The sequence below is a fragment of the Lipotes vexillifer genome, unplaced genomic scaffold, assembly GCF_000442215.2.
Source record: "Lipotes vexillifer unplaced genomic scaffold, Lipotes_vexillifer_v1.1 scaffold1359, whole genome shotgun sequence".
NCBI lineage: Eukaryota > Metazoa > Chordata > Mammalia > Artiodactyla > Lipotidae > Lipotes > Lipotes vexillifer.
In genome coordinates this window covers 391,538-418,522 of record NW_006771596.1, presented here as the reverse complement: position 1 = coordinate 418,522, position 26,985 = coordinate 391,538, and the positions used below count along the sequence as shown (strand labels likewise).

The 26,985-nt window shown below is 43.3% G+C and overlaps 1 protein-coding gene across 1 annotated transcript in view; it reads right to left on the bottom strand.

Moving 5' to 3' along the window:
• HECW1 (HECT, C2 and WW domain containing E3 ubiquitin protein ligase 1) overlaps positions 1 to 26,985 on the bottom strand; it is a 263,731-nt gene that overhangs the window by 6,059 nt on the left and 230,687 nt on the right. The window contains exons 22-26 of the mRNA XM_007446985.1: positions 18,409 to 18,507; positions 17,575 to 17,704; positions 5,447 to 5,593; positions 3,701 to 3,815; positions 1,456 to 1,654 (exon numbers count right to left, since the gene is read on the bottom strand). Of these exons, the coding sequence (XP_007447047.1) occupies positions 1,456 to 1,654; positions 3,701 to 3,815; positions 5,447 to 5,593; positions 17,575 to 17,704; positions 18,409 to 18,507 (690 nt within the window). The remainder of the gene's footprint in view (positions 1 to 1,455; positions 1,655 to 3,700; positions 3,816 to 5,446; positions 5,594 to 17,574; positions 17,705 to 18,408; positions 18,508 to 26,985) is intronic.

The window sequence follows — 26,985 nt, the reverse complement described above, 5'->3', positions numbered from 1 at the left end:
TCAGCAGGTTCAGTGCTCAGCAGAACCATGCAAACGAGCACTGAGGGTCTGCTGATCGAAGTGGGTGATGCCAGGGCTGAAAAGTGCCCCAACGCTTTAGGCTGTTATTAACCAGCTGGGCATGCACTCTGCTTCCTGGGCCTGCTAATACGCACCGTCATCAGGTGAATTATCTCCGGGATGCTAGAAAGTCTAGGAAAGCTAGATGAAAATTATAGTTCAGTCAATCCTTCCACAATAGGGATTTAGCAAAGTGTCTGGAAGGCCACATAGAAATACAGCTGAATTAAATACGAATCTTCTGTTATAATTAGAAAATATCACAGTAGAAGAAAATAATGTGGATCAATCTTATGTTTGCTGAGCGGGTTTCATTACTATAGTACCTAGACAGAAGTATCTCTTTAGTGCTCCTTATTTCACTGATGAGGAATATGCTACCCAAAGGGGCACAGAAAGGACCGAGGAAGTGTTGGGATGAAAACTCATGGTGCAGGGAATTCATTCCGTTAAATTGCCTGGAGCCTCCTTTTTTTGCATTATCTTACAATAATTTCATCAATAGCTTACTGTACAGAAGCCACTATAGATATACACGTGGTCTTGTCTGCACACATTTTGAAACACAGTAGGAAAAATGCAACATGTACATGCTAACTATTCCAGGGAATATCAAGTATATCCTGTGCTACTCACAGTGAGACAGGCTGGGACCTGGGATCCTTTACTGCAGTGCTTGCACCTGGACAAACATCTCCTTGAGCAACAGAATACAAAGAAACTCAAAGGGACTAAAAATAACTGCAGGCATGGGCAGTTAGGGGCAATTATGGACAATAAGATACAAAAAGGCCACAAACCAACTGCCATTTCTGAGATGCCGGGAGCAAAAACAGCGGACTGTGCATGATCCCTGCACACAGCACCACCAAGCAGGTGCGCAGAGCACCGAAGCCCCTCCTCTGGCCCCACCCAGCCATTGGCCCCCACCCTCACCCCATTTAAGGGAACAGCTCACCACCCTGCCTTGGGGGTGAGTCCCAGTAAACCCTTTCCTGAATTTGTCTGGCCTCTTATCAATTTCTGTTGATTAGAGAGTCCAAGAACCCAGGTGGGTAACAGTACAAGTCCAGACACAGTGCTGGCAGGGCCACTTTGGACACTCCCCCAGATGAGGCGTTCCTCTTTAAATTAAATTGGGCTACGTAGGACTGACACATGGACCGTGACACCACTAGCCCAAATACCATCAGTCAACAAAAAATCACCAAGAATATGGTCTAAATGCACTTCCCCGAGACTTCCCACCCACACCTTTCACTAATGACTCACAGAACAATACTTTGGGTGGCAGGAAAGAGTTCCATCCCAACGGATAAGCGCCCAAAGCTCAAATAACAAAGGGTACTTGGCCTTCTTTGGCAGGTTTCCCAAAGGTGGGCAGGAGCTCCATACCTGGGGAGAGATGTAATTCTCCCCCATTTCTCTATGCAAAAACGCCGAAGCCCGTTGCTCCCTCGAAGGGCTGCAAAGCCTTCGTAGGGCACGCTTGATGTTCCCGTGACGAACTGCAGTAATCTGAGTCTCTGCTCATTGTTGAAACGTTCCACTGCAGCCCAGAACCAGCGGATCACGAGATGCCCATCGTGATAACCTGAGCGGAGCAGGAGGGAGACCGAGAGGATGTGTAGAGGGGAGGAGGGAGTGGGGGGGGGGAGATGAAATACACATCAGGTGTGCCAAGAACTGAACAGCAGCTCTTGATCTGCTGATTTCTCTCGTGATGGCCTTTAGGTAGGTCTAAAACAACTTGTATAACTGACTCCAATTTAAAAACAAAAGCCTATTTAGAAAATAGGCACTTTGTAAAAAGGCTGTATGCTGTGAGGGATGTCCTCAGAGATGTTTGCTTTCTATTTAAACAACTGGGACCCCGGGAGTCCTTTTCCTGCCTGATATAAATGTAGACAAGGAGTGACGAGGCCTGGTAGAGATCTTTGGGGTTCCGAAGAGACAAAGCTCTCTACGAATACGGTATTTCCTGGTATTGTCTTTGTTCTGATGTCTTAGCTCTTGGGACCCACATACCGCGGAGCGTCTAGGACTTAAGAAAGGCTGGAGGTGAATGTCAAACTTGGTCAACGGAAGATGCCGGGCTCTCCAAGTGCCCTTGGAGCCGGTGCCCCCACATCAGCCCTGGGCCGCAAAGAGCTGGGCCCATGGAGGTAGCATGGGGCCTCTCACAGGACAGTAAGGAAACCAAGCTTGGAGCAAAATCACTTATGAGAAGGTAAAGGATTCCCCACTGACTGCAAATGCACGAAACACTCAAAGATGCAGAAATCTTTGTGGACTGGGGCAGAAAGAAGGAAAGCTTCATAAGGGAAGGGAGGTGTGAGTTCAGCATGTGAAGGGTTTGTGGGAGTGCAGGAGGGGAAATAGAGAATGATAAGAATGCGGAATCAATATGCAGGGAACAGCAAGCCGACTAGACCAGCATAGACCAGCACAGGGGTTCTGCTGAGGACTGAAGGGACCTTGCTGGGGCCTCAGAGGCCTTAATAGCTAGGCAGAGACATTGTGACTTGACACCTTAGGTTGGTGGCTTTCCTACCAAGCCAGGAAGGGCCTAGTGGTCCCACAGAGGTTTCCTCCTACACGGCTGAGTGTACCGGGGAGACAAGGTAGGCTTAGATGATGGGCCCCTTGTTCACCCTCTATTATATTGATAGGGGTTTCTCTGTAATATTTTACATGAAGAAAGGATTTTCAGCTTAAAGAACGTTCAAAGGTTTCTAAGTAATAAGGAGCTTGCTTGTTTTGTGGGGTGGGAAATGGCCTGATCAAAATAAATGTTTCAGGAAGCCTGGTTTGGCAGCGTGAAGGTGAATAGCTAGGAGGGGTTAGACATTAGATTTGGAGAGATGACAGTGAGAACCGTGTTGCAGCAAACCAGGACTGACGTGAAGAGGGCTTCACTTCTACAGGGAGCAGGATACGCTTTCCTGCCAGCAAACGACCCAGCTCTGGAGACGGCCTGTGGACGGTGGCGTTCTCTGGAACGCATCTCCACCGAGTTATGCCAGAGACGACCAGCAGGGATTACTGTCACCCAAAGGAAAGTCTAGGTTGGAAGCTGGCGGAAGGCACGGACCAGAGCCTACTTTGCACACATACTGAAGTAAGGCCAAGTTTTTTGTAACCTTCAAAAAGTGATACTATTTTATATTTATATTATCACTACATATGGAATATATATATGAACAGTATTCAGCCATAAAAGGGAATGCAGTAGTGAATCATACTACAACGTGAACAAACCTTACTAAGTGAAAGAAGCCGGACCCAAAAGGCCACATACAGTATCATTCTGTTTACATGAAGTATGCAGCACTGGCACATCCACAGAGACAGAATGCACAGTGAGGTTTGCTGGGGTGGGAGGATGGGGGAGAAAGGGGGAGCAACTGCTTTTTGGGTCCAGGGTTTCCTTTGAGAATGAGGAAAACGTTTTGGAATTAGCTAGAGGTGATGGTTGCGCCACACTGTGAGTGCACTAAATGCCACCACGTTGTTCCCTTTAAAATGATTAATTTCATGTTACGTCAGTTTCACCTCAATAACATTTGTTAAGAAGTGACAGGATTGTGTCTGTGAGAGCTGTGAGAGCTGATCCCGTCAACAAGCCCCGCTCGCTCACCTCCCCGGTACTCAGCGTTGTTCCGCCAGTCGACCAGGTCGATCTCCGCCGTGCCCGCGATCACCAGCTCCAGCTCCCTGGCATCGAACACGGAGACCAGCCTCGAGTCCACCACCTGAAATCCACATTAGGCCTCAGCCTCCAGGCTCAACCTCCTTGAGACGTTACATTCATTATTATTTCTGTGGGTTAAGCTGGGAGGCTGACCACTGTTTACAACTTTTTCCCCCAATGTGCTATCATGTTTAAGTTCAGAATCATGAGCATTTAGAGACACAACCCCTTCATGAGCTGGGAACTCAAAAAAGGTCTGCTGCTTTTCACTACTGTGATACTCCCTCTCGGAATGATGTTATGAATAAGCCTGACTTGACCTTCCAGAGGCACATTTAAGTTTCCAAATAACATTGCCTCTTGAAGGCAAAAGGTCCAAGTCCCTGGGCTCCTCTCCTCTACATAAAACTAGGACTTATTTCCTAGGAATGGACATTATATATTAAAATGACTGCCTTTTCCTTCCTTTCTCCCCTTACTTCCTGCATTTCTCCTTCAAAGGTCTGGGAAGATCTGCTTGGTTAGGGTTCTGAGCTCCGGCTTTACATCTTGTCGCCAAATGTATCAGGTACAACTGAACAACTGCTGTGGGTACCTCCTTTAATCAAACCAGTGGACCAGCCAGTCACCCACTCTGTTCTCCATCACAGCAGCAAAGAAAACCTTCCAACACCCAAACCCTCGTTTCTAAATTGTAAAAGTTCAACCATGTCAATTTTTGGTGCACACAAAGGCTAGCAGTTATCACTGTCCTTTTTTTTTTTTTTTTTTTTTTTTTTTTTTTTTTTTTTTTTTTTTTTTTTTTTTTTTTTTTTTTTTTTTTTTTTTTTTTTTTTTTTTGATTATTATTGATCTCTGATGCTTTTTTTAAAAAACTGTTTTTAATTGAATGAAAGATTCTTTAAATTCTATAGTGCTTTATAATTTTCAAAAGTTTCACACACGTGATTTCATACAATCCCATAATACGTCACTGTCCTCCTGATTTACCATCTCAGCATGGATCATGTGGCACAAAGTGACACTAGGAGCATATCTCCTTTTATTGTGTTTTGCTTTACTGCATCCTACAGATACTGCGTTTTTTACACATTGAAGGTTTGGGGCAACCCTGCATCATCAGATGATGGTTTTTTCAGTCATAAAGCATTTTCCCACAAGTTATGTATATTGTTTTTTCTAGATATAATGCTATTGCACACTTAATAGACTACAGTATAGTGTAAACATAACTCTTATAAGCACTAGGAAACCAAACAATTCATGTGACTCGCTTTATTGTGACATCGGCTTTATTGCCATGGTCAGGAACTAAACCTGTAGTATCTCCGAGGTCTGCCTGTGTAAGAAAATAAAAATCAAGAGAGAGCGGACAATGCCCTCCAGTGCCTTCATTTCATTCATTTTTATTTCACTGAGTGAAAGAAGATGCAACACGCACATGTCTTGGCAGGAGGTGCCATGTGTTTTCACAGGTGGCACAGCAGGGCCACACCAATGCCAGTTTTGTGAGACCACGAGAGCTGGGTTTCCCAGAGAACTCTGACCCCTCACCCTCTATCCCCAGGAGGCCCTCTTTGCACGCTGGTGAGTACAGCTGAGCCCTCTTCCTGCCTTGCTTGTCCTCTCCCTTCTCCTAAAAAGCTGTGTCGGGGGCGAAGGCCTGGCGTGCCTGCTGGGCCTGGGTCTCACCTCGTAGAAGCCCCGGACCAGGGCCTCGGTCTGCTGCACTGCTCCGCGCTCCACCCGCCACCTCACCATCCTCTCGATGTACTCTTTCTTGTTCTTTTCTGTCACTTGGGTGTTGGCTCCTCCAGACTTTAACTCCCTCTCCGTTACCTTGTGGGGAAACAAAGATCATGATGTTGTTGACTCAGCTTATCCTGCAGTGAGACAGATCGATTTTAGGAGGATGAACTCTTTGCAAAACGTCGTCTTCACAAGCATTTGGCATCATTACCTTCTTGCTTCTTTTTCCTTTCCTGGAAGTTACTAGAAAGGTTCTGGTTGTTCTAAGCAGATACTTCAGTACCTTAGAAGTATTTTTGTTTTATAAAGAGGAAATGTGTTCCTTTAACTCAAGAGGCTTAATGGAAATAAAAGAAAAATGCCCCTGGTTGTCCCTAAATGGACTGGAATGTCCTTATCCTATAGTCACACACTTGATTGCCCCAAATCCCAATTAGATCAAATTCTTAACAGCCAAATTCTTCCCCAACCACAGCAGATCATTGGCAGGAAAACAGTGGAGGGTGGGAGGATAGTTTTGCAGCCAGGTATAAGAGTGGCTGAAGAGTGACAGCCTGACCTTGAGAAAGGAAACAGAGATTGAAGTTGCCACGTAGTGTGAAGATGCATGTTTGTTAGGACAAGATAACAAGAAAAGTGATGATCTGTGCTTTATTGTTTTGAAAGGCAAGAAGGCACATAACACATTAGACACTTTTATCAAAAAGTGTTGGTATGTTAAATTAGGAAGATGGCAGAGGAGTAAGACGCGGAGATCACTTTCCTCCCCACAGATACACCAGAAATACACCTACACGTGGAACAACTCCTACAGAAAACCCACTGAACGCTGGCAGAAGACCTCAGACCTCCCAAAAGGCAAGAAACTCCCCCATGTACCTGGGTAGGGCAAAAGAAAAAGAATAAACAGAGACAAAAGGATAGGGACGGGACCCGCACCAGTGGGAGGGAGCTGTGAAGGAGGAAAGGTTTCCACACACTAGAAGCCCCTTCGTGGGCGGAGACTGCGGGTGGAGGAGGGGGTAAGCTTCGGAGCCGTGGAGGAGGGCACAGCAACAGGGGTGCGGAGGGCAAAGCGGGGAGATTCCCGCACAGAGGACCGGTGCCGACCGGCACTCACCAGCCCGAGAGGCTTGTCTGCTCACCCGCCGGGGCGGGTGGGGCTGCGAGCTGAGGTTCGGGCTTCGGTCGGAGCGCAGGGAGAGAACTGGGGTTGGCAGCGAGAACACAGCCTGCAGGGGTTAGTGCGCCACGGCTAGCTGGGAGGGAGTCCGGGGAAAAGTCTGGAGCTGCTGAAGAGGCAAGAGACTTTTTCTTCCCTCTTTGTTTCCTGGTGCGCGAGGAGAGGGGATTAAGAGCGCCGCTTAAAGGAGCTCCAGAGACGGGCGCGAGCCGCGGCTAAAAGCGCGGACCCCAGAGACGGGCATGAGATGCTAAGGCTGCTGCTGCTGCCACCAAGAAGCCTGTGTGCGAGCACAGGTCACTATCCACAACCCCCTTCCGGGGAGCCTGTGCAGCCCGCCACTGCCAGGGTCCTGGGATCCAGGGACAACTTGCCCGGAAGAACGCACGGCCCACGCCTCAGGCTGGTGCAACGTCATGCCGGCCTCTGCCGCCGCAGGCCCGCCCCGCACTCCGTGCCCCTCCCTCCCCCGGGCTTGAGTGAGCCGGAGCCCCCAAATCAGCGGCTCCTTTAACCCCGTCCTGTCTGAGCGAAGAACAGACGCCCTCCGGCGACCTACACGCAGAGGCGGGGCCAAATCCAAAGCTGAGCCCCTGGGAGCTGTGAGAACAAAGAAGAGAAAGGGAAATCTCTCCCAGCAGCCTCAGAAGCAGCGGATTAAAGCTCCACAATCAACTTGATGTACCCTGCATCTGTGGAATACCTGGATAGACAACGAATCACCCCAAACTGAGGAGGTGGACTTTGAGAGCAAGATTTATGACTTTTTTCCCATCTTTTTGTGAGTGTGTATGTGTATGCTTCTGTGTGAGATTTTGTAGGTATAGCTTTGCTTTTACCATTTGTCCTAGGGTTCTATCTGTCCGTTTTTTTCCTTAATAATTATTTTTATTTTAATAACTATTTTATTTTATCTTACTTTATTTTATTTTATTTCTTCCTTCCTTCCTTCCTTCCATCCTTCCTTCCTTCCATCCTTCCTTCCTTCCTTCCTTTCTTTCTTTTCTTTCTACTTTTTCTCCCTTTTATTCTGAGCCATGTGGATGAAAGGCTCTTGGTGCTGCAGCCAGGAGTCAGTGCTGTGCCTCTGAGGTGGGAGAGCCAACTTCAGGACACTGGTCCACAAGAGACCTCCCAGCTCCACACAATATCAAACGGTGAAAATCTCCCGGAGATATCCATCTCAACACCAGCACCCAGCTTCACTCAACGACTAGCAAGCTACAGTGCTGGACACCCTACGCCAAACAACAAGCAAGACAGGAACACAATCCCATCCATTAGCACAGAGGCTGCCTAAAATCATAATAAGTCCACAAACACCCCAAAACACACCACCAGACGTGGACCTGCCCACCAGAAAGCCAAGATCCAGCCTCATCCACCAGAACACAGGCACTAGTCCCCTCCACCAGGAAGCCTACACAACCCACTGAACCAACCTTAGCCACTGGGGACAGACACCAAAAACAACGGGAACTACGAACCTGCAGCCTGCAAAAAGGAGACCCCAAACACAGTAAGATAAGCAAAATGAGAAGACAGAAAAACACACAACAGATGAAGGAGCAAGATAAAAACCCACCAGACCTAACAAATGAAGAGGAAATAGGCAGTCTACCTGAAAAAGAATTCAGAATAATGATACTAAAGATGATCCAAAATCTTGGAAATAGAATAGACAAAATGCAAGAAACATTTAACAAGGACATAGAAGAACTAAAGATGAAACAAGCAATGATGAACAACACAATAAATGAAATGAAAAATACTCTAGATGGGATCAATAGCAGAATAAATGAGGCAGAAGAACGGATAAGTGACCTGGAAGATAAAATAGTGGAAATAACTACTGCAGAGCAGAATAAAGAAAAAAGAATGAAAAGAACTGAGGACAGTCTCAGAGACCTCTGGGACAACATTAAACGCACCAACATTCGAATTATAGGGGTTCCAGAAGAAGAAGAGAAAAAGAAAGGGACTGAGAAAATATTTGAAGAGATTATAGTTGAAAACTTCCCTAATATGGGAAAGGAAATCGTTAATCAAGTCCAGGAAGCACAGAGAGTCCCATACAGGATAAATTCAAGGAGAAATACGCCAAGACACATATTAATCAAACTGTCAAAAACTAAATACAAAGAAAGCATATTAAAAGCAGCAAGGGAAAAACAACAAATAACACACAAGGGAATCCCCATAAGGTTAACAGCTGATCTCTCAGCAGAAACTCTACAAGCCAGAAGGGAGTGGCAGGACATACTGAAAGTGATGAAGGAGAAAAACCTGCAACCAAGATTACTCTACCCAGCAAGGATCTCATTCAGATTTGATGGAGAAATTAAAACCTTTACAGACAAGCAAAAGCTGAGAGAGTTCAGCACCACCAAACCAGCTTTACAACAAATGCTAAAGGAACTTCTCTAGACAAAAACACAAGAGAAGGAAAAGTCCTATAATAACGAACCCAAAACAATTTAGAAAATGGGAATAGGAACATACATATCGATAATTACCTTAAATGTAAATGGACTAAATGCTCCCACCAAAAGACACAGATTGGCTGAATGGATACAAAAACAAGACCCATATATATGCTGTCTACAAGAGACCCACTTCAGACCTAGAGACACATACAGACTGAAAGTAAGGGGATGGAAAAAGATATTCCATGCAAATGGAAACCAAAAGAAAGCTGGAGTAGCAATTCTCATATCAGACAAAATAGACTTTAAAATAAGGACTATCAGAAGAGACAAAGGTAAATTTAAGAAAATTGAAATCGTATCAAGTATCTTTTCTGACCACAACATTATGAGACTAGATATCAATTACAGGAAAAGATCTGTAAAAAATACAAACACATGGAGGCTAAACAATACACTACTTAATAACGAAGTGATCGCTGAAGAAATCATAGAGGAACTCAAAAAATACCTAGAAACAAATGACAATGGAGACACGATGACCCAAAACCTATGGGAAGCAGCAAAAGCAGTTCTAAGAGGGAAGTTTATAGCAATACAATCCTACCTTAAGAAACAGGAAACATCTCGAATAAACAACCTAACCTTGCACCTCAAGCAATTAGAGAAAGAAGAACAAAAAAACCCCAACATTAGCAGAAGGAAAGAAATCATAAAGATCAGATCAGAAATAAATGAAAAAGAAATGAAGGAAACAATAGCAAAGATCAATAAAACTAAAAGCTGGTTCTTTGAGGAGATAAACAAAATTGATAAATCATTAGCCAGACTCATCAAGAAAAAAAGGGAGAAGACTCAAATCAATAGAATTAGAAATGAAAAAGGAGAAGTAACAACTGACACTGCAGAAATACAAAGGATCATGAGAGATTACTACAAGCAACTCTATGCCAATAAAATGGACAACCTGGAAGAAACGGACAAATTCTTAGAAATGCACAACCTGCCGAGACTGAATCAGGAAGAAATAGAAAATATGAACAGACCAATCACAAGCACTGAAATTGAAACTGTGATTAAATATCTTCCAACAAACAAAAGCCCAGGACCAGATGGCTTCACAGGCGACTACTATCAAACATATAGAGAAGAGCTAACACCTATCCTCAACCTCTTCCAAAATACAGCAGAGGGAGGAACACTCCCAAACTCATTCTATGAGGCCACCATCACCCTGATACCAAAACCAGACAAGGATGTCACAGAGAAAGAAAACTACAGGCCAATATCACTGATGAACATAGATGTAAAAATCCTCAACAAAATACTAGCGAACAGAATCCAACAGCACATTAAAAGGATCATACACCATGATCAAGTGGGGTTTATTCCAGGAATGCAAGGATTCTTCAATATATGCAAATCAATCAAAGTGATATACCATATTAACAAATTGAAGGAGAGAAACCATAGGATCATTTCAACAGACGCAGAGAAAGCTTTCGACAAAATTCAACACCCATTTATAATAAAAACCCTACAGAAAGTAGGCATAGAGGGAACTTTCCTCAACATAATAAAGGCCATATATGACAAACCCACAGCCAACATCATCCTCAATGGTGAAAAACTGAAAGCATTTCCACTAAGATCAGGAACAAGACAAGGTTGCCCACTCTCACCACTCTTATTCAACATAGTTTTAGAAGTTTTAGCCACAGCAATCAGAGAAGAAAAGGAAATAAAAGGATTCCAAATCGGAAAAGAAGAAGTAAGCTGTCACTGTTTGCAGAGGACATGACACTATACATAGAGAATCTTAAAGATGCTACCAGAAAACTACTAAAGCTAATCAATGAATTTGGTAAAGTAGCAGGATACAAAATTAATGCACAGAAATCTCTGGCATTCCTATACACTAATGATGAAAACTCTGAAAGTGAAATCAAGAAAACACTCCCATTTTCCACTGCAACAAAAAGAATAAAATATCTAGGAATAAACCTACCTAAGGAGATAAAAGACCTGTATGCAGAAAAGTATAAGACATTGATGAAAGAAATTAAAGATGACAGAAATAGATGGAGAGAGATACCATGTTCCTGGATTGGAAGAAACAACATTGTGGAAATGATTCTACTACCCAAAGCAATCTACAGATTCAATGCAATCCCTATCAAACTACCACTGGCATTTTTCACAGAACCAGAACAAAAAATTTCACAGTTTGTTTGGAAACACAAAAGACCCTGAATAGCCAAAGCAATCTTGAGAATGAAAAACGGAGCAGGAGGAATCAGGCTCCCTGACTTCAGACTATACTACAAAGCTACAGTAATCAAGACAGTATGGTACTGGCACAAAAACAGAAATATAGATTAATGGAACAGGATAGACAGCCCAGAGATAACCCCATGCACATATGGTCACCTTATCTTTGATAAAGGAGGCAAGAATGTATAGTGGAGAAAGGACAGCCTCTTCAATAAGTGGTGCTGGGAAAACTGGACAGGTATATGTAAAAGTATGAGATTAGATCACTCCCTAACACCATACACAAAAATAAACTCAAAATGGATGAAAGACCTAAATGTAAGGCCAGAAACTATCAAACTCTTAGAAGAAAACATAGGCAGAACACTCTAAATCACAGCAAGATCCTTTTTGACCCACCTCCTAGAGAAATGGAAATAAAAACAAAAATAAACGAATGGGATCTAATGAAACTTAAAAGCTTTTGCACAGCAAAGGAAACCATAAACAAGACGAAAAGACAACCCTCAGAATGGGAGAAAATGTTTGCAAATGAAGCAACTGACAAAGGATTGATGTCCCAAATTTACAAGCAGCTCATGCAGCTCAATAACAAAAAGACAAACAACCCAATCCAAAAATGGGCAGAAGACCTAAATAGACATTTCTCCAAAGAAGATATACAGACTGCCAACAAACACATGAAAGAATGCTCAACATCATTTATCATTAGAGAAATGCAAATCATAACTACAATGAGATATCATCTCACACCAGTCAGAATGGCCATCATCAAAAAATCTACAAACAGTAAATGCTGGAGAGGGTGTGGAGAAAAGGGAACACTCTTGCACTGCTGGTGGGAATGTGAATTGGTACAGCCACTATGGAGAACGGTATGGAGGTTCCTTAAAACACTACAAATAGGGCTTCCCTGGTGGCGCAGTGGTTGGGAGTCCGCCCGCCGATGCGGGGGACGCGGGTTCATGCCCCGGTCCAGGAGGATCCCACGTGCCGCGGAGCGGCTGGGCCCATGGGCCGTGGCCGCTGGGCCTGCGCGTCCGGGGCCTGTGCTCCGCAACGGGAGAGGCCACAGCGGTGAGAGGTCCGCGTACCGCAAAACAAAACAAAACAAAACAAAAAAAAACTACAAACAGAACTACCATATGACCCAGTAATCCCACTACTGGGCATATAACCAGAGAAAACCATAATTCAAAAAGACACATGCACCCCGATGTTCACTGAAGCTCTATTTACAATAGCCAGGTCATGGAAGCAACCTAAATGCCCATCAACACAAATGGATAAAGAAGATGTGGTACATATATACAATGAAATATTACTCAACCCTAAAAAGGAACTAAACTGGGTCATTTGTAGAGATGTGGATGGACCTAGAGACTGTCATACAGAGTGAAGTAAGTCAGAAAGAGAAAAACGAATATCGTATGTTAACGCATATATGTGGAATCTAGAAAAATGGTGCAGATGAACTGGTTTGCAAGGCAGAAATAGAGACACAGATGTAGATAACAAACGTATGGACACTAAGGGGGAAAAGCCGGGGGTGGGGTTATGGTGGTGGTGGGATGAACTGGGAGATTGGGATTGACATGTATACACTGATATGTATAAAACAGATAACTAATAATCACCTGCTGTATAAATAAAACAAAATTGAAAAAATAATAGAGTAAGGTCAAAGAAAATACAATTCTTCTTCAGAGCATTCTGAATCTTCTGCTGTGGTGCATTCTCATCAAGAGGATGGAAGGAGAACTAAAATCTTGTAGTTTGTACCTCATTTTAAAAAGCTTTATACTATTTCCATCACAAAACCACTTAATAGGATGAAAATGGAATCATAGGTGTGGAATCATACCTACATCTTATTACTTGGTGCTTTTCTACATGATTTCATTTTTAGCATACATTTCTCACTGGGAATCTTTTATTTTCTTGGGCATATACCCTGAGAAAACCATAATTCACAAAGAGTCATGTACCAAAATGTTCACTGAAGCTCTATTTACAATAGCCAGGAGATGGAAACAACCTAAGTGTCCTTCATCGGATGAATGGATAAAGGAGATGTGGTGCATATATACAATGGAATATTACTCAGCCATCAAAAGAAACGAAATTGAGCTATTTGTAATGAGGTGGATGGACCTAGAGTCTGTCATACAGAGTGAAGTAAGTCAGAAAGAGAAAGACAAATACCGTATGCTAACACATATATATGGAATTTAAGAAAAAAAAATGTCATGAAGAACCTAGGGGTAAGACAGGAATGAAGACACAGACCTATCAGAGAATGGACTTGAGGATATGGGGAGGGGGAAGGGTAAGCTGTGACAAAGTGAGAGAGTGGCATGGACATATATACACTACCAAACGTAAAATAGCTAGCTAGTGGGAAGCAGCCACATAGCACAGGGAGATCAACTTGGTGCTTTGTGATCACCTAGAGGGGTGGGATAGGGAGGGTGGGAGGGAAGGAGATGCAAGAGGGCAGAGATATGGGAACATATGTATATGTCTAACTGATTCTCTTTGTTATAAAGCAGAAACTGACACACCATTGTAAAGCAATTATACTCCAATAAAGATGTTAAAAAAAAAAAGTGTTGGTGTTTGAAGGGGGTTAGCATCAGTTATCTTAAATTTGCTTAAGGGGTTCACCTTGCTGCTCAATGCTGTAAGAAAAATGAGGCATAACTGTACTCAGTTACTGATTAAAAAATATATGTATATATTTGGCACTCATGGACAAGGTACTTATACAAAACAGTTCACAAAAGTCTGCTGATTACATTTTCTTCTATCACTTGGGTGACTAAGGTAAATATGAAATACTTGTCAATTATAACAATAATTGCCACCCAAGATCCATATTCTTTGGAGCCTCTGGATTTTAGCTGCCCAGTTAAAGACTATTTCCTGACACTAAGTGTGTGATGTGATTAAATTCTGGCCAATTAGGTATAAACGGGGGTGTTGTATGGCACTTTCAGGGGGCCTCCTTAAAGGGAGGGGCTGTGCCCCTTTGTCTTGCTACTTCAGACACGGACGTGATGGTTGGGGCACTGTATGCATCTGTGTCATCAGTGCAGGTGGCCATTGTAGGGATTGCAGCGTTGGGTTGCCTGCCTCCACACTTTTATGTAAGAGAAAAATATACTGTCAGTTTCTGCAGGGTCATTGGGTTTCTTCATTAGCAGCTGAACCTAGTCTTAACTAACACACCCAGGAAAAGCCTATGGTGTCTTTCAGCTGTATCTGTCTGTCTGCTCTTCACTCCATAACTTGCCAAAAGAAGGGCTGAGACTCGATCTTCTAAAACCAAAATCATCGTTCTTGGTGACCTCATTTGAAAAGAAACAGGATCGTTTAAGCTTTAAACAGATAGGTATTATTCTAGATCTATAACACATCCTTATTTTTATCGCTGGGAATATTTTGAACTTTCTCTGAGTTGTTCAACTCCTACGCTATATACACCTGAAGAATTGCTCTTTTTATTTTCAATGTTATTTTTCCCCCTCTAATTTATGTATTTAGTCATTTGTAGTTTACTTGATTTCTTCCTGTGTCCATGGAATAAAATTTAAGTGCCATAAATGGCCATACAATGAAAAGCAAGTTTCTCTCCCACCTCATCTCCTAGCCATAAAATCTCCCTACTTGGAGAAAATCACCCTTCCTTCCCTTCCAGGGAAGGGGAATGTATACGCTGGGGATGTATACATGTATCAGTGTATACACTAGGGAATACGTTGACCATTGTTTCATACCAATTTAGACCTGTCTTATTCTTTCTTTCTTGTTGTTATACTACTCGGTTTATTGTTTATGATTTATATGTAAAGGGATGGGCTGGGGTGTCAGACCACACATCCCACTAGTCCACTATTCCACTGTGTGGGTGAATCGTCATTTATTTCACCAAGGCTCTACTGCTGAACATTTAGATTTGTTCAGATCTTTTGCAATGACCAACAATGCTGCAATGAAGATCCGAATCCATTAGTCATTTCATTTGGATGTGAATATGTCTGTAGGGAAAATTTCTAGATGTGGGTGCTGAGTCAAAGGCAAGTGCATTTAGAATGAGGATAGATATCACAAAGGTGCCTTTCATAGAGGATGAAGCAAACTTCTGCTTACTCCCACCTACACTCCTGTATAGAATGCCTGTTTCTCTACACCATCTCCAAAATAGAATACTGCTAAGCTTTCTGATTCTTGACATTCTCATAAGGGAAAATGGTATTTCACAATGCTTTAATTTGCATTTAAAAAAACAGTGAATGAGGGTGAGTATTTCCTTCCCTGGGAACTACCTACTTACATTCTTTGTTAATTTTGTATTGTGTTGTCGATCATTTCTTACTGATCTGCAGAATCTCTTCCTATATTGAAAGAAATGGCCTTTTGTCTGTTTTATGCATTACAATGTAGTAAATATTATGCCATTTTTACTTTATGTTGTATTTTTGCCATGCGGTATTAAAAAAGTAATTTTAGTTGACTATCTCAATCTTTTCCTTTATGACTTTGACAGTTTGTGTCACATCTATAGCAGCATTCCTTACTGCAAGATTAAAGAGGAAAATCCTGTTATTTTCATCTTTTTGTTGTTTGTTTAAACATTCAGCTTTTTCACCCACGTGGAATTTATTTTAGCATAACACTTTAGGTTTGGGATCTAAAGTTTTTTTAAGATGGGTTCCCATTTGTTTTAATATATTTTGCTAAATAATTGTGTTTTACAAATTTACCCTCTACTATAGGGCAAATGTAAAGGATGGGCTAAAAAGTAGTCACGCAGAGGAATAGTGTATTTTACACGTTCCTCTGGTATACAGGAAGACAGTTAAGTGAATCGTATATTCTTGAACATATTTACAACATATAGTTGTAAGAAATAATTTTTTGTCAAATATAGAAGAGAATATTCTTCAGAGGTATGTTTACACACAGGCAATGCACCAGAACAGTGACATTTTCCAGGACCTGTCCAAGATGCTTGATTGAAGCTGTGGGTGATGGGAAGTCTGCGAGGTTCAGTGGGTAACTCTCCCCCATGGACTCAGCATTCTGTCCACAGTCATGCAACGTACTTATAAAGTAAACCGGCTTAATTCTCACAACATCCCATTACAAATTACACACGTCATGGAACCTCTCGTAAATGATATTCTCAAAACCTTAATTGCTGAATCTGCTCAGGCTGTGGTTGGTCTGATAAAACTGTAACCCAGAAAATTCGATGTTATATAAACACGGGTAGAAAAAGAAATGGGACGCTTATCTTATTAAATAGTACTGAAGTGTATGCATTTTGGAGAAGTAAATATCTGGACGCTAGTGATAAAAGAAGTATTATTGTAGTTGCACAGATAAGAGAAATACCTTACGGATGTATTGCGCACTTTACAAAAACGCTTTCTGATCCATTATCACATGTGATTTTCAAAAAACTCGATAAACTAGATCCATGTCAAAACAAGAAAAAGAAGACATGGGTACCTTGAATAAAGGGAATAGTCCTCAAAGAATTATATCTTAAGTGAATGACAGTCCTTGTTTTTAAACACAAAATCCTATTACTATGTGATCCAGCAATCCCTCTTCTGGGTATATATATCCAAAAGAATTGAAAGCAGGGACTTGAACAGATATTTGTACACCTGTGTTGATACCAGCATTATCCACAATACCCAAAAGGTGGAAGCCACCTAAGCGTCCATCAACATATGAATGGCTAAACAAGGTATGGTATTTACATACTGTGGAATGTTATTCAGCCCTAAAAAAGGAGGCAATCCTGTCACATGCCATAACGCGGATGAACCTTGAAGATATTACGCCAAGTGAAATAAACTGGCCGCGAAAAGACAAACACTGTATGATTCCACTTGTATGAGGTACTCAGAGTAGCTAAATTCAGAGAAAGCAAAAGTAGAATGGTTGCCAGGGACTGGGGAGAGGGAGAAATGGGGAGCTATTGGCTAATGGGCACAGCTTCGGTTTTTCAAGATGAAGACGTTCTGGAGATGGCTGCACAACATTGTGAATCTACTCAACCACACTGAATGGACTGCGCCCTTCACCATGGTTAAGATGGTAAAGTTCACGGTATGTGAACTTTCCACAGTAAAAAAGCAAAATGTCTTTTCCAAGACCCACATCTCACAAACCTGGCCAAAAACTTCTTCGTTAACCGTGAATGTGAGGTCGAGGATGTCCGTGATGTTGTTGTCTTTCATCCATTGCAAGCTCTGGTGGAATTCCTCATCCAGATATTCCAGGTCACTCAAATCACAGGGCCTGGGTGTATTTCAAAGGGAGAAAGGTAAACGGATTGTTTCAATAAATAGCTGCCCAGACCTCCTGCCAAAATGTGGTTATGTCACTCCTGGCTAAAGTGACACAGACGTATTCTTACAATTGGATACTTTTGAATGTACCGATCAAAATGAATTTTGAATATACTGAATATTTTGAATCTTTTTAGTTCATTCAGTAGTTTTTTATTGGAAAAGGAAATTTTAAAATGTTTGCAATAATAAACACAAAACAATTACTGACTCAGGGGCTCTCCATGGCCGTTGAAGAGTATCATTTGAAAACAAATTATAGACAGATCAATTCTGTTTCTTTTTCTTTTTCTTCTTCCAGTTTTATTGAGATAAAATTGACATATGGCACTGTATAAGTTTAAGGTGCACAGCATAATGACTTACATACAAGGACAGATCAATTCTACTTAGTAATTTCATGCAATGCTTGTAATGTTACTATATTTACATAAACTGATTTATATCTGTTATATGATGTTCTCTTATGCTTACATAAAATCTCCAAATGCATTTTTATTGGACTAAAAGGTTTATGTGATATCTAAGCGCTCAGAAAAGTAAATCACCACAAACCTAACAGGAATGATTAGGGAAGAACAGGGACAAAAGGGTCAGAGGTGCCAGAGAGGCCAGTGCCTCTGGTCCCACAGGCAGGGCCGGGTGGACACTTACAGTCTCAGGAGTGCCTTATAGAAGGGCCTTGTGAAGAAAGCATCCAGAAGGTACTGATGGATCAGAGCCAGGCCTAGGATTCGACCACTAAACCTGAACCTGGAACACAGACAAGGCAGAGCAACTGAAGGGCCGGTGGGAAATTACACTGTTAAATATTTTCATTTGTACTGTTATCTGATGTGTCTCTTCATAGTACTCATCTTAAGCTGCTTGAAAAATTTGCCAATTGATGACACAATGGAGGCACCCATTCTTCTTATTCTTTACCATAAACAATGGCTATGAACTTGGTATGTACTAAGGAACCCTCCTCTCCCCCAAGTACCCAAATAGAATCATTTTGCTGGAATCCTTTTCTCAGACCTAAGAGTATAAGGACCTAAGTGATGAAAAGAGCCAGTGGGGGGGAATTCTGGGACCCTAGACAAACAGTCAGCATTTAAAAAAATTATTTATTTTTTTTCTTTGAACACATTTTTTTTTTAACATCTTTATTGGAGTATAATTGCTTTACATTGTTGTGTTAGTTTCTGCTTTATAACAAAGTGAATCAGCTATACATAAACATATATCCCCATATCTCCTCCCTCTTGTGTCTCTCTCCCTCCCACCCTCCCTATCCCACCCACCTAGGTGGTCACAAAGCACTGAGCTCATCTCCCTGTGCTATGTGGCTGCTTCCCACTAGCTATCAGTTTTACTTTTGGTAGTGTATATATGTCCATGCCACTCTCTCACTTCGTCCCAGCTTACCCTTCCCCCTCCCCGTGTCCTCAAGTCCATTCTCTACATCTGCATCTTTATTCCTGTCCTGCCCCTGGGTTCTTCAGAACTTTTTTTGTTTTTTTTTAGATTCCATATATATGTGTTAGCATTCGGTATTTGTTTTTCTTTTTCTGACTTCACTCTGTATGACAGACTCTAGGTCCATCCACCTCACTACAAATAGCTCAATTTCGTTTCTTTTTATGGCTGAGTAATATTCCATTGTATATATGTGCCACATCTTCTTTATCCATTCATCAGTCGATGGACACTTAGGTTGCTTCCATGTCCTGGCTCTTGTAAATAGTGCAAACAGTCAGCAATGAACCTGAGGATCTGAATCTAAGGATATGGCAAGTTTTCTGGACCAGGCATCCTCACATATCGGGGCATTCCAAAGAGACCACCTGAAGGTCTAATGTGTGCCTGACCCTATGCTGGGAGGTGGGGGACTTGAGTATGAATCACATATGGCGGTCGTGCTCACGGTCAGTGGGGAGAAGTATGTGGAGTCCCACTGTGGTGATCGGTAAGTGGAGCCTACATCGTCACACATGAAGAACAAGGTCTCTGCTGGGAGGAACTGATCACATAGACCTGGTCACCTCCAGATGTAAGGGCCTTCACTGATCTAAGACCTTGTTGGGGCAAACTGCTTCCTGGCAGTTTTGCTGGTGATCTGCCTAGCTGCATGCCACGGCTCCCGAGGGCTTGGTCCCATTGTTGTCCTGCCCCTAAACCAGTTTCCCGTCTGCCTGGTCTAGCACGCTGGTTCCCTCACCCTGTGTTCTGCCCATCCCTGGTGCCTACCTCCATGATTGAGGTCTCTCCTGTCTCTTCCTACCTAACTAGATTTTCACCTAAGCATAGACCTAGCCATGACTTTTCTCAGGTCCTCCCAGTTGGAATTTCCAGCTAAGCCATGACCTTTCATGAGGCTCTTTTTAGACTCAAAAGACTTTGTACTCTGTAACTGCTATAAAAATGGTTTAAATGAATAGATTATCAGATCCTGTAATAAGTGTAATCGTAAGCAGCACGTCAAATTGCCATTTTGGAAGGAGTCGATTCTTTTTGCGTGAAATAACATGTAAATATTATTGACTCCGGGGAGACCAGAGGCGAGTAGAACGTTAGTAAAGGTGCTAAAGGGGCACCGTGGATGGCGAGGTTCATGGAGCTGCTGAACATCTTACAGTCCTTGAGGCCGGGGTACACCATCAGTGCTGCATCCCGCAGTTCTCTTTCCTGATACCCCAATAACCAACGGGTCCCCAACATGGCGGCCACAATCCTGCGTACTCCATGCAGGCTTACCCACTCTAATGGACTCTGAGGCATCACAGCTGAGGCTCCTAACATGATGTGGAGCTGTGGCCATGTGGTGGAGCCGGCGAGACCACCCACAGTGGGAAGAGAGCAAACGTCAACACAGAGGTGCCTGCCAAGACCCTCCCTCACTTAGAGGTGGCCCTGAAAGGCCTAGTAAAGAGAAATGGTAATCTCAGCAGGCAGTAGTGTCTGCAGAAATGGAATAGATAAAAATATTACATGAGAATACTATTTTCAGCTCAATGTTAAAAAAGGGACTATCTCAATAAATTGTAAATTCTCCAGCAAAATACACATTATTCAACTCTATTCAAGAAAAAGAACTTAAATAGACAAATGACCATAGTATAAACTAGAAAACTTTGAGGAAAAAGAACTATGTTCAAGACTGATGCTGGGACAGTCCATACATAGACAGAAAACACCCTTACTATTTAAATAGCTCCAGAAACCAGAAAAGGGTAGAAAACTTCTAACTTCATCATTATGAGCTACCATAACCACAAAATGGAATCTGGAAAAGCGTAAAGGAAAAGAAACTAAAGACATCTCACTTATACATTAAAAACATCATAAATAAAACACAAGAGAAAGTACCAGTCCATTCCCTGAATAATGCCAGATGATTAAGGATGTCTGATTGTAGGAAACTAAGGACAATTTACTATTAGGCATTCTATTATTAAAATTAATAACGATGTCAAGAGACAAAAACCATATGGCTTTTCTTTTGCTTTGGTTAGAAGCTGAAAAGTGACTTGAAAATATTCACCATCTATGATATCACTTATATGTGAAATCTAAAAAAAAGATACAAATGAACTTATTTACAAAACATAAATAGACTCACAGACTTAGAAAACAAACTTACGGTTACCAAAGGGGAAAGGTGGTGGGGGAGGGATAAATTACGAGGTTGGGATTAACATATACACACTAGTATATATAAAATAGATAATCAACAAGGTCCTACAGTATAGCCCAGAGAACTCTACTCAGTACCCTGTAATAACCTATATAGGAAAATAATTTGAAAAAGATTTTATATATATGTGTGTGTGTTTATATATATATATATATATATATATATATATATATATATATCTGAATCACTTTGCTGTATATCTGACAGTAACACAACACTGTAAGTCAACTGTACTCCAGGAGAAAATAAAAATTTTTTAAAAATGGGGTAAAAGGGGACCAAGAAAAAAAAATATCCACTGTCAGTTTCTGAAGAAAAAAAATCTTTGTAGCAAACGAGGAATAGAAGAATACTTCTTTACATAATGAAGAACATTCATCTCAGCAACATATCGGACAATAAAAATACAGGATGCTGGTTACCACCACCCTTCACACTGTTCCATCAGTTCTAGTCACTGTAATTCATTACAAGTGAAAACTGGGAGACAGATTAGAAATAACATTTATGGAATGTCTATTGGGCCAACGCATATTATGTTATCTCGTTGATCTTTGCTACTCTATTTTATGACTATGGCTATCTTCATTTCACAAGAAATCTAGGGTCAATAATCAGCCCCGGGCAAGTGGTACACTGGGGAAACTGACCCATATCTGCCAGAAGCCAGACCAAGCCTTTTCCTTTGCGTCCATTTTGAGAAGCTGGACAGTAGTGAGGTTAACCCTCTGGTCCAGGGGCCAGGCTGCCTGGTGTGTGACCTTGTGCCGGGACTTAACCACCTATTCTTCATTTCTTCTTCTGGAAAACGGCACCCTTCAGGTGATAACTATTATTATTTTATGTTGGCTTCCAATGCCTCCTTGTGCTAATTAGGAATATTTTGATTCAAGTAAACTTCAACTAGTTTAAGCCAAAGGGGGAATTCATTATAAGGTCCTGGCAGTGTCTCAAGAAATGCAGGGTCAGAAATGCAGTTGAGCGTCAGGTACTGGGGTGACTTCACCCTCCCTCATCCAGTGTCTCCCCTTAGCTCTTCTCTGTGCACATCTGCTCCTTTCTTCTCTCTCACTGCCAACACTGCTCATGTCTTTCAGCCTGGAGTTCAAGCCCCTAGAGAGACCAACTTCACTTTCACTGACCTAGGCCCAAATTTCCAGCATGATTCCGTGATTGTCCCAACTCAGGTTGGATGTCCACCCTGCACCAATCCTGAGCAGTCAGGAAAGCAGGGTCTGGGTAGGAGATCTCGGAGTCTGGTGTCCTGCTCAGCACTTTGAAGCTAGGATCAGTGTGGCTTGCCTCTCCACCAGGGGCTGGGATCAGATGGAGGGTGGCAGATGGGGTTGTTTTCAGCACATGGGACTGCAATGCAGACCACCCACTGAGAACTGTTTATTCGCTTTGAATGGGGTCAGGCATAAGATGGAATTTCTAAAGACAAAATTATATTGGTTTCACAGGCTGATGTGGGCAACTAGTAGGCCCTTGATATTTTCTCATAGCTGTGCAAGCAATCCATGATAATGTGGTTTGGCTTTATATAAACACAGACAGGATGGCTCATAGCCAGTCCAGTACATACAGTAAAATATATTCCAGAGGGATGAACTATGGTCTGGGATGTGTTAGTACAGAGCATAATACAGGGACTGTACAATTCAAATCCAAACAACAGCTTAAAAGGCAGAGACGGGAATGGAAAGCCTTTCCCAGTTGATGAATTGCCCTGACAATCTCACGAGAAAACATCTTCCAGTGCTTGTACATCTCCTTTATTTATCTCACCCAGCTTGAACAACTGCTTGCTGGGAAATTGATTGTGCTTGCTGTCAACATTGGTTGGAAACGTGTAGGAATTAAAAGATGGAAAGAAAGTCCTTTTCTTTAGCCTCTGGATTGATCACTGGAGAAACTATCCAGATAATTTAAGCAAAACAAAAGAAAAACAGTTTACTTTTTAATTTTATTTTATTTTGCGGTACGCGGGACTCTCACTGTTGGGGCCTCTCCCGTTGCGGAGCACAGGCTCTGGACGCGCAGGCTCAGCGGCCATGGCTCACGGGCCCAGCCGCTCTGCGGCATGTGGGATCTTCCCGGACCGGGGCACAAACCTGTGTCCCCTGCATCGGCAGGCGGGCTCTCAACCACTGCGCCACCAGGGAAGCCCCAGTTTATGTTTTGATCTAAGTTACTTGGCACAAATAAAGAGTTCTAAGGATGAATGCAAGTGAGTCTCTACAGAAGGAGCAGCCTCTCCCTCCCCTGCCCACAGTGGGCATTTGTTACTTTACTATCCAGGCCCCAGGGTCTCCAGTTTGAGAGCTCACCTCCACCCCCTCCACGTGAACGCGCAGGACCTAAGTACCCCTTCTATTCAGGGGACCCACGAGGGGTCTCATCTGATGCTGCAGGCCAGCCCTGCTCCTGGGTGTTTCTGGGCTGCCATTCCTGAAGCCATACTGATCTCAGCACATCCCCAGGGATGATTACTGTGCTGCAGGTTCTGGTGCCACTGCCCCCAGGCTGCTGCCCAAGATGTGCTCCTCTGTGCTATTTTCTATTTGTCTTGTAGGGAAACAGCTGCTCTGTGTTGACCTGCTCTGGTTAGAGGGGCCTCACAGCAGAGTTGCTGGGGCCCCGAGGGTTTCGTGGGCCTGCTTTGGAAGTTCACTCACCATCCTCTCATCCCCTGGCTAGCAAAGTCAGGGTGGGCTTAGGGGACAGCTATCCCCACGCATTAACATCTGAACCTCAGCGCTGCTGGTCACTTGTTGGGCCATTCTTCTGCTTCTCTTGGGCTGTATTGTTTCTGAGGACCCCAGATTCCCTGCTTGCAATGTGCCTTCTGTTGCCCCACCCCGTCCTTTGCAAGCATGTGGGACATGCCCACAGGATCTGATTCCAATCATGGGCACCATGCAACTTCTCTCCACCGGAGAGGCCTCAGCTACCAGGTAAATCAGCAGATAAATGTGCACGCAATGTGGAGGATACGAGGAGATAAGGTATGTCCCCCGACCGCACGTCCCAGTCATGTCTAAATCCACGTGCCAGCTACACCAGGCCGGGTCCCACCTGGGACCCTCCCCCTGGTACTAGATGTTGGGTCTCAACCTTTCCTCCATCCCAACCACCTGAAGAATATGACACCCTGAGGGGTCAGGAACGAGGCCTTCCTCCACCAGTAATCCTTAAGTTGGGGTGAAGACAGAGTTTCCCTCTGGCTCCCTCTTGGGTGTAATATGAAAACTCCCCAGGAGATTTTGATTGGCCATCACCTTAAGATGTGTTACTGACTTTTAAAAAACACATGAGCCGGGCTTCCCTGGTGGTGCAGTGGTTAAGAATCTGCCTGCCAATGCAGAGGACACGGGTTCGAGCCCTCTGGGAAGATCCCACATGCCGTGGAGCAACTAAGCCCGTGAGCCACAACTACTGAGCCTGTGCGCCTGGAGCCTGTGCTCCAAAACGGGAGAGGCCGTGACAGTGACAGGCCCGCGCACCATGATGAAGAGTGGCCGCTGCTCGCTGCAACTGGAGAAAGCCCTCGCGCAGAAACGAAGACCCAACACAGCCAAAAATAAATAAATAAATTTATTAAAAAAAACCCAAAAAACACATGAGCCTTTTTTTTTTTTCTATTTATTTACTGATAAGAGATGATTCCACAGAAACCCATCTGGACCTAAGACATCACAAAAAGATGTTCGTATATCAAAATACAAAGAACCCCATATTTAATAGGAAAAAAAAAAATCCTCTCTAGTGAGAGTCAGTCAAATACGGGTCTCGTGAGAAGGCCTGGTCTGTCTTCCTTCAGGGGAGGAATGTGGACAGCTCATGGTTAGATTTCTTAGCCTAACCCCACCCACCTAGCGTTTTTTTTTTTTTTTTTAAGATTTTTTTTTTGATGTGGACCATTTTTAAAGTCTTTATTGAATTTGTTACAATACTGTTTCCGTTTTATGTTTTGGTTTTTGGCTGTGAGTGAGGCATGTGGGATCCTAGCTCCCTGACCAGGGATCAAACCCGCATCCCCTGCATTGGAAGGTGAAGTCTTAACCACTGGACCACCAGGAAGTCCCCACCCTGTGGTTTATAGAAACATCCCTTGGACTAAATTCTTTTCAAATCCTTGATTTTCAATACGTTGCAAGTTTTTGTTTTTTGGTATCACCAACCCTTACCCTCCTACCAAAGAAAAATAACAGAATTGGGTATTTTTTAGTGTAAAGAAAAACGTAAGCAACATAGACAACATCCAATAAAAGCGCATCAACCCCATCTCCCGAGGCAACGTTCTTGACCCTGGTGGGTCTTTCCCCCCGAACATCAGTGGTGAGCACACACATGCCTATGTGAATGGGGTCGCCTTGCCGCGCTTCTCCTCTGAAACCTCCTCTTTTCACACCACAGCACAGCCCAGAGACCCTCACATATCTGCAAACATAGGTTTTCATCATCTAATTTTTTTTTTTTGCGGTACGCGGGCCTCTCACTGTTGTGGCCTCTCCCGTCGCGGAGCACAGGCTCCGGACGCGCAGGCCCAGCGGCCACATGGCTCACGGGCCCAGCTGCTCCGCGGCATGTGGGATCTTCCCGTACTGGGGCCCGAACCCGCGCCCCCTGCGTTGGCAGGCGGACTCTCAACCACTGCGCCACCAGGGAAGCCCTCATCATCTAATTTTAATAGACTCCAAAGTATTTCATTTTCTGAGTGCTTGGTTTGGCCCTTCCCACTCTGATGGAAACCTAAGTGGTTTTCATCTTTACGCATCTGCTCACAGGTATTGGAGGGGGACAGCATACAGCCAGTCAACTCTGGGACCATGGGAGAACCTCTGAAATGGGCAGATGTCACTCTTCAAGCATCCTCATCAACACCTCAGCAGACATCCGGGAGATTAACTTGATTTGCCTCGGATAAAAGCAACTGTAGCCACTCTGAGCTTTCCTAATGATGCTGAGGGACACTATGGCAGGAAATCTGAAAGCAACCAATGTTACTGGCAGAGGTTTATCTCACTTCCATCTCGGTTTTTCACATTGCAGTGAGCGTTCAAAGGCAACGGAGTTTCATATTTCCAGCACATCTTCCCACCTGGTTTAAAAGGCCCAGCAAAGACTTGACTCTCCCCTTGAGAGGGTTACTGTTTGTTGATTCATTACTCTTTGGGTTGTTTGCCAATAATCCAAGAAAAGCAGTAGAGTGGAGAGGACCACGTTGCAAGCTCTGATGTCAGGCGGCTTCGGTTTAACTCTTCTGACCTGTGTGACTTTGGGCAAGCTGCTTACCATCCCTGGGCTTCAGTTTACTCATCTGCACAATGGGATCATAATGGTACCTACTCTATAGGGCAACTGCAAAGATGCTGAAAGGCTTTGCCCAGGGACTAGTGGAGGTCAGTCTACCTGGGTGTTTATCCAGAGGCTGGCATGCCTGATCCCTTTTCCAGGCTGAGGATCCTAGGGATACACATCCAGGCCTGATCAAAGGATGAGAATGTGGGGCTTCCCTGGTGGTGCAGTGGTTGAGAGTCCGCCTGCCG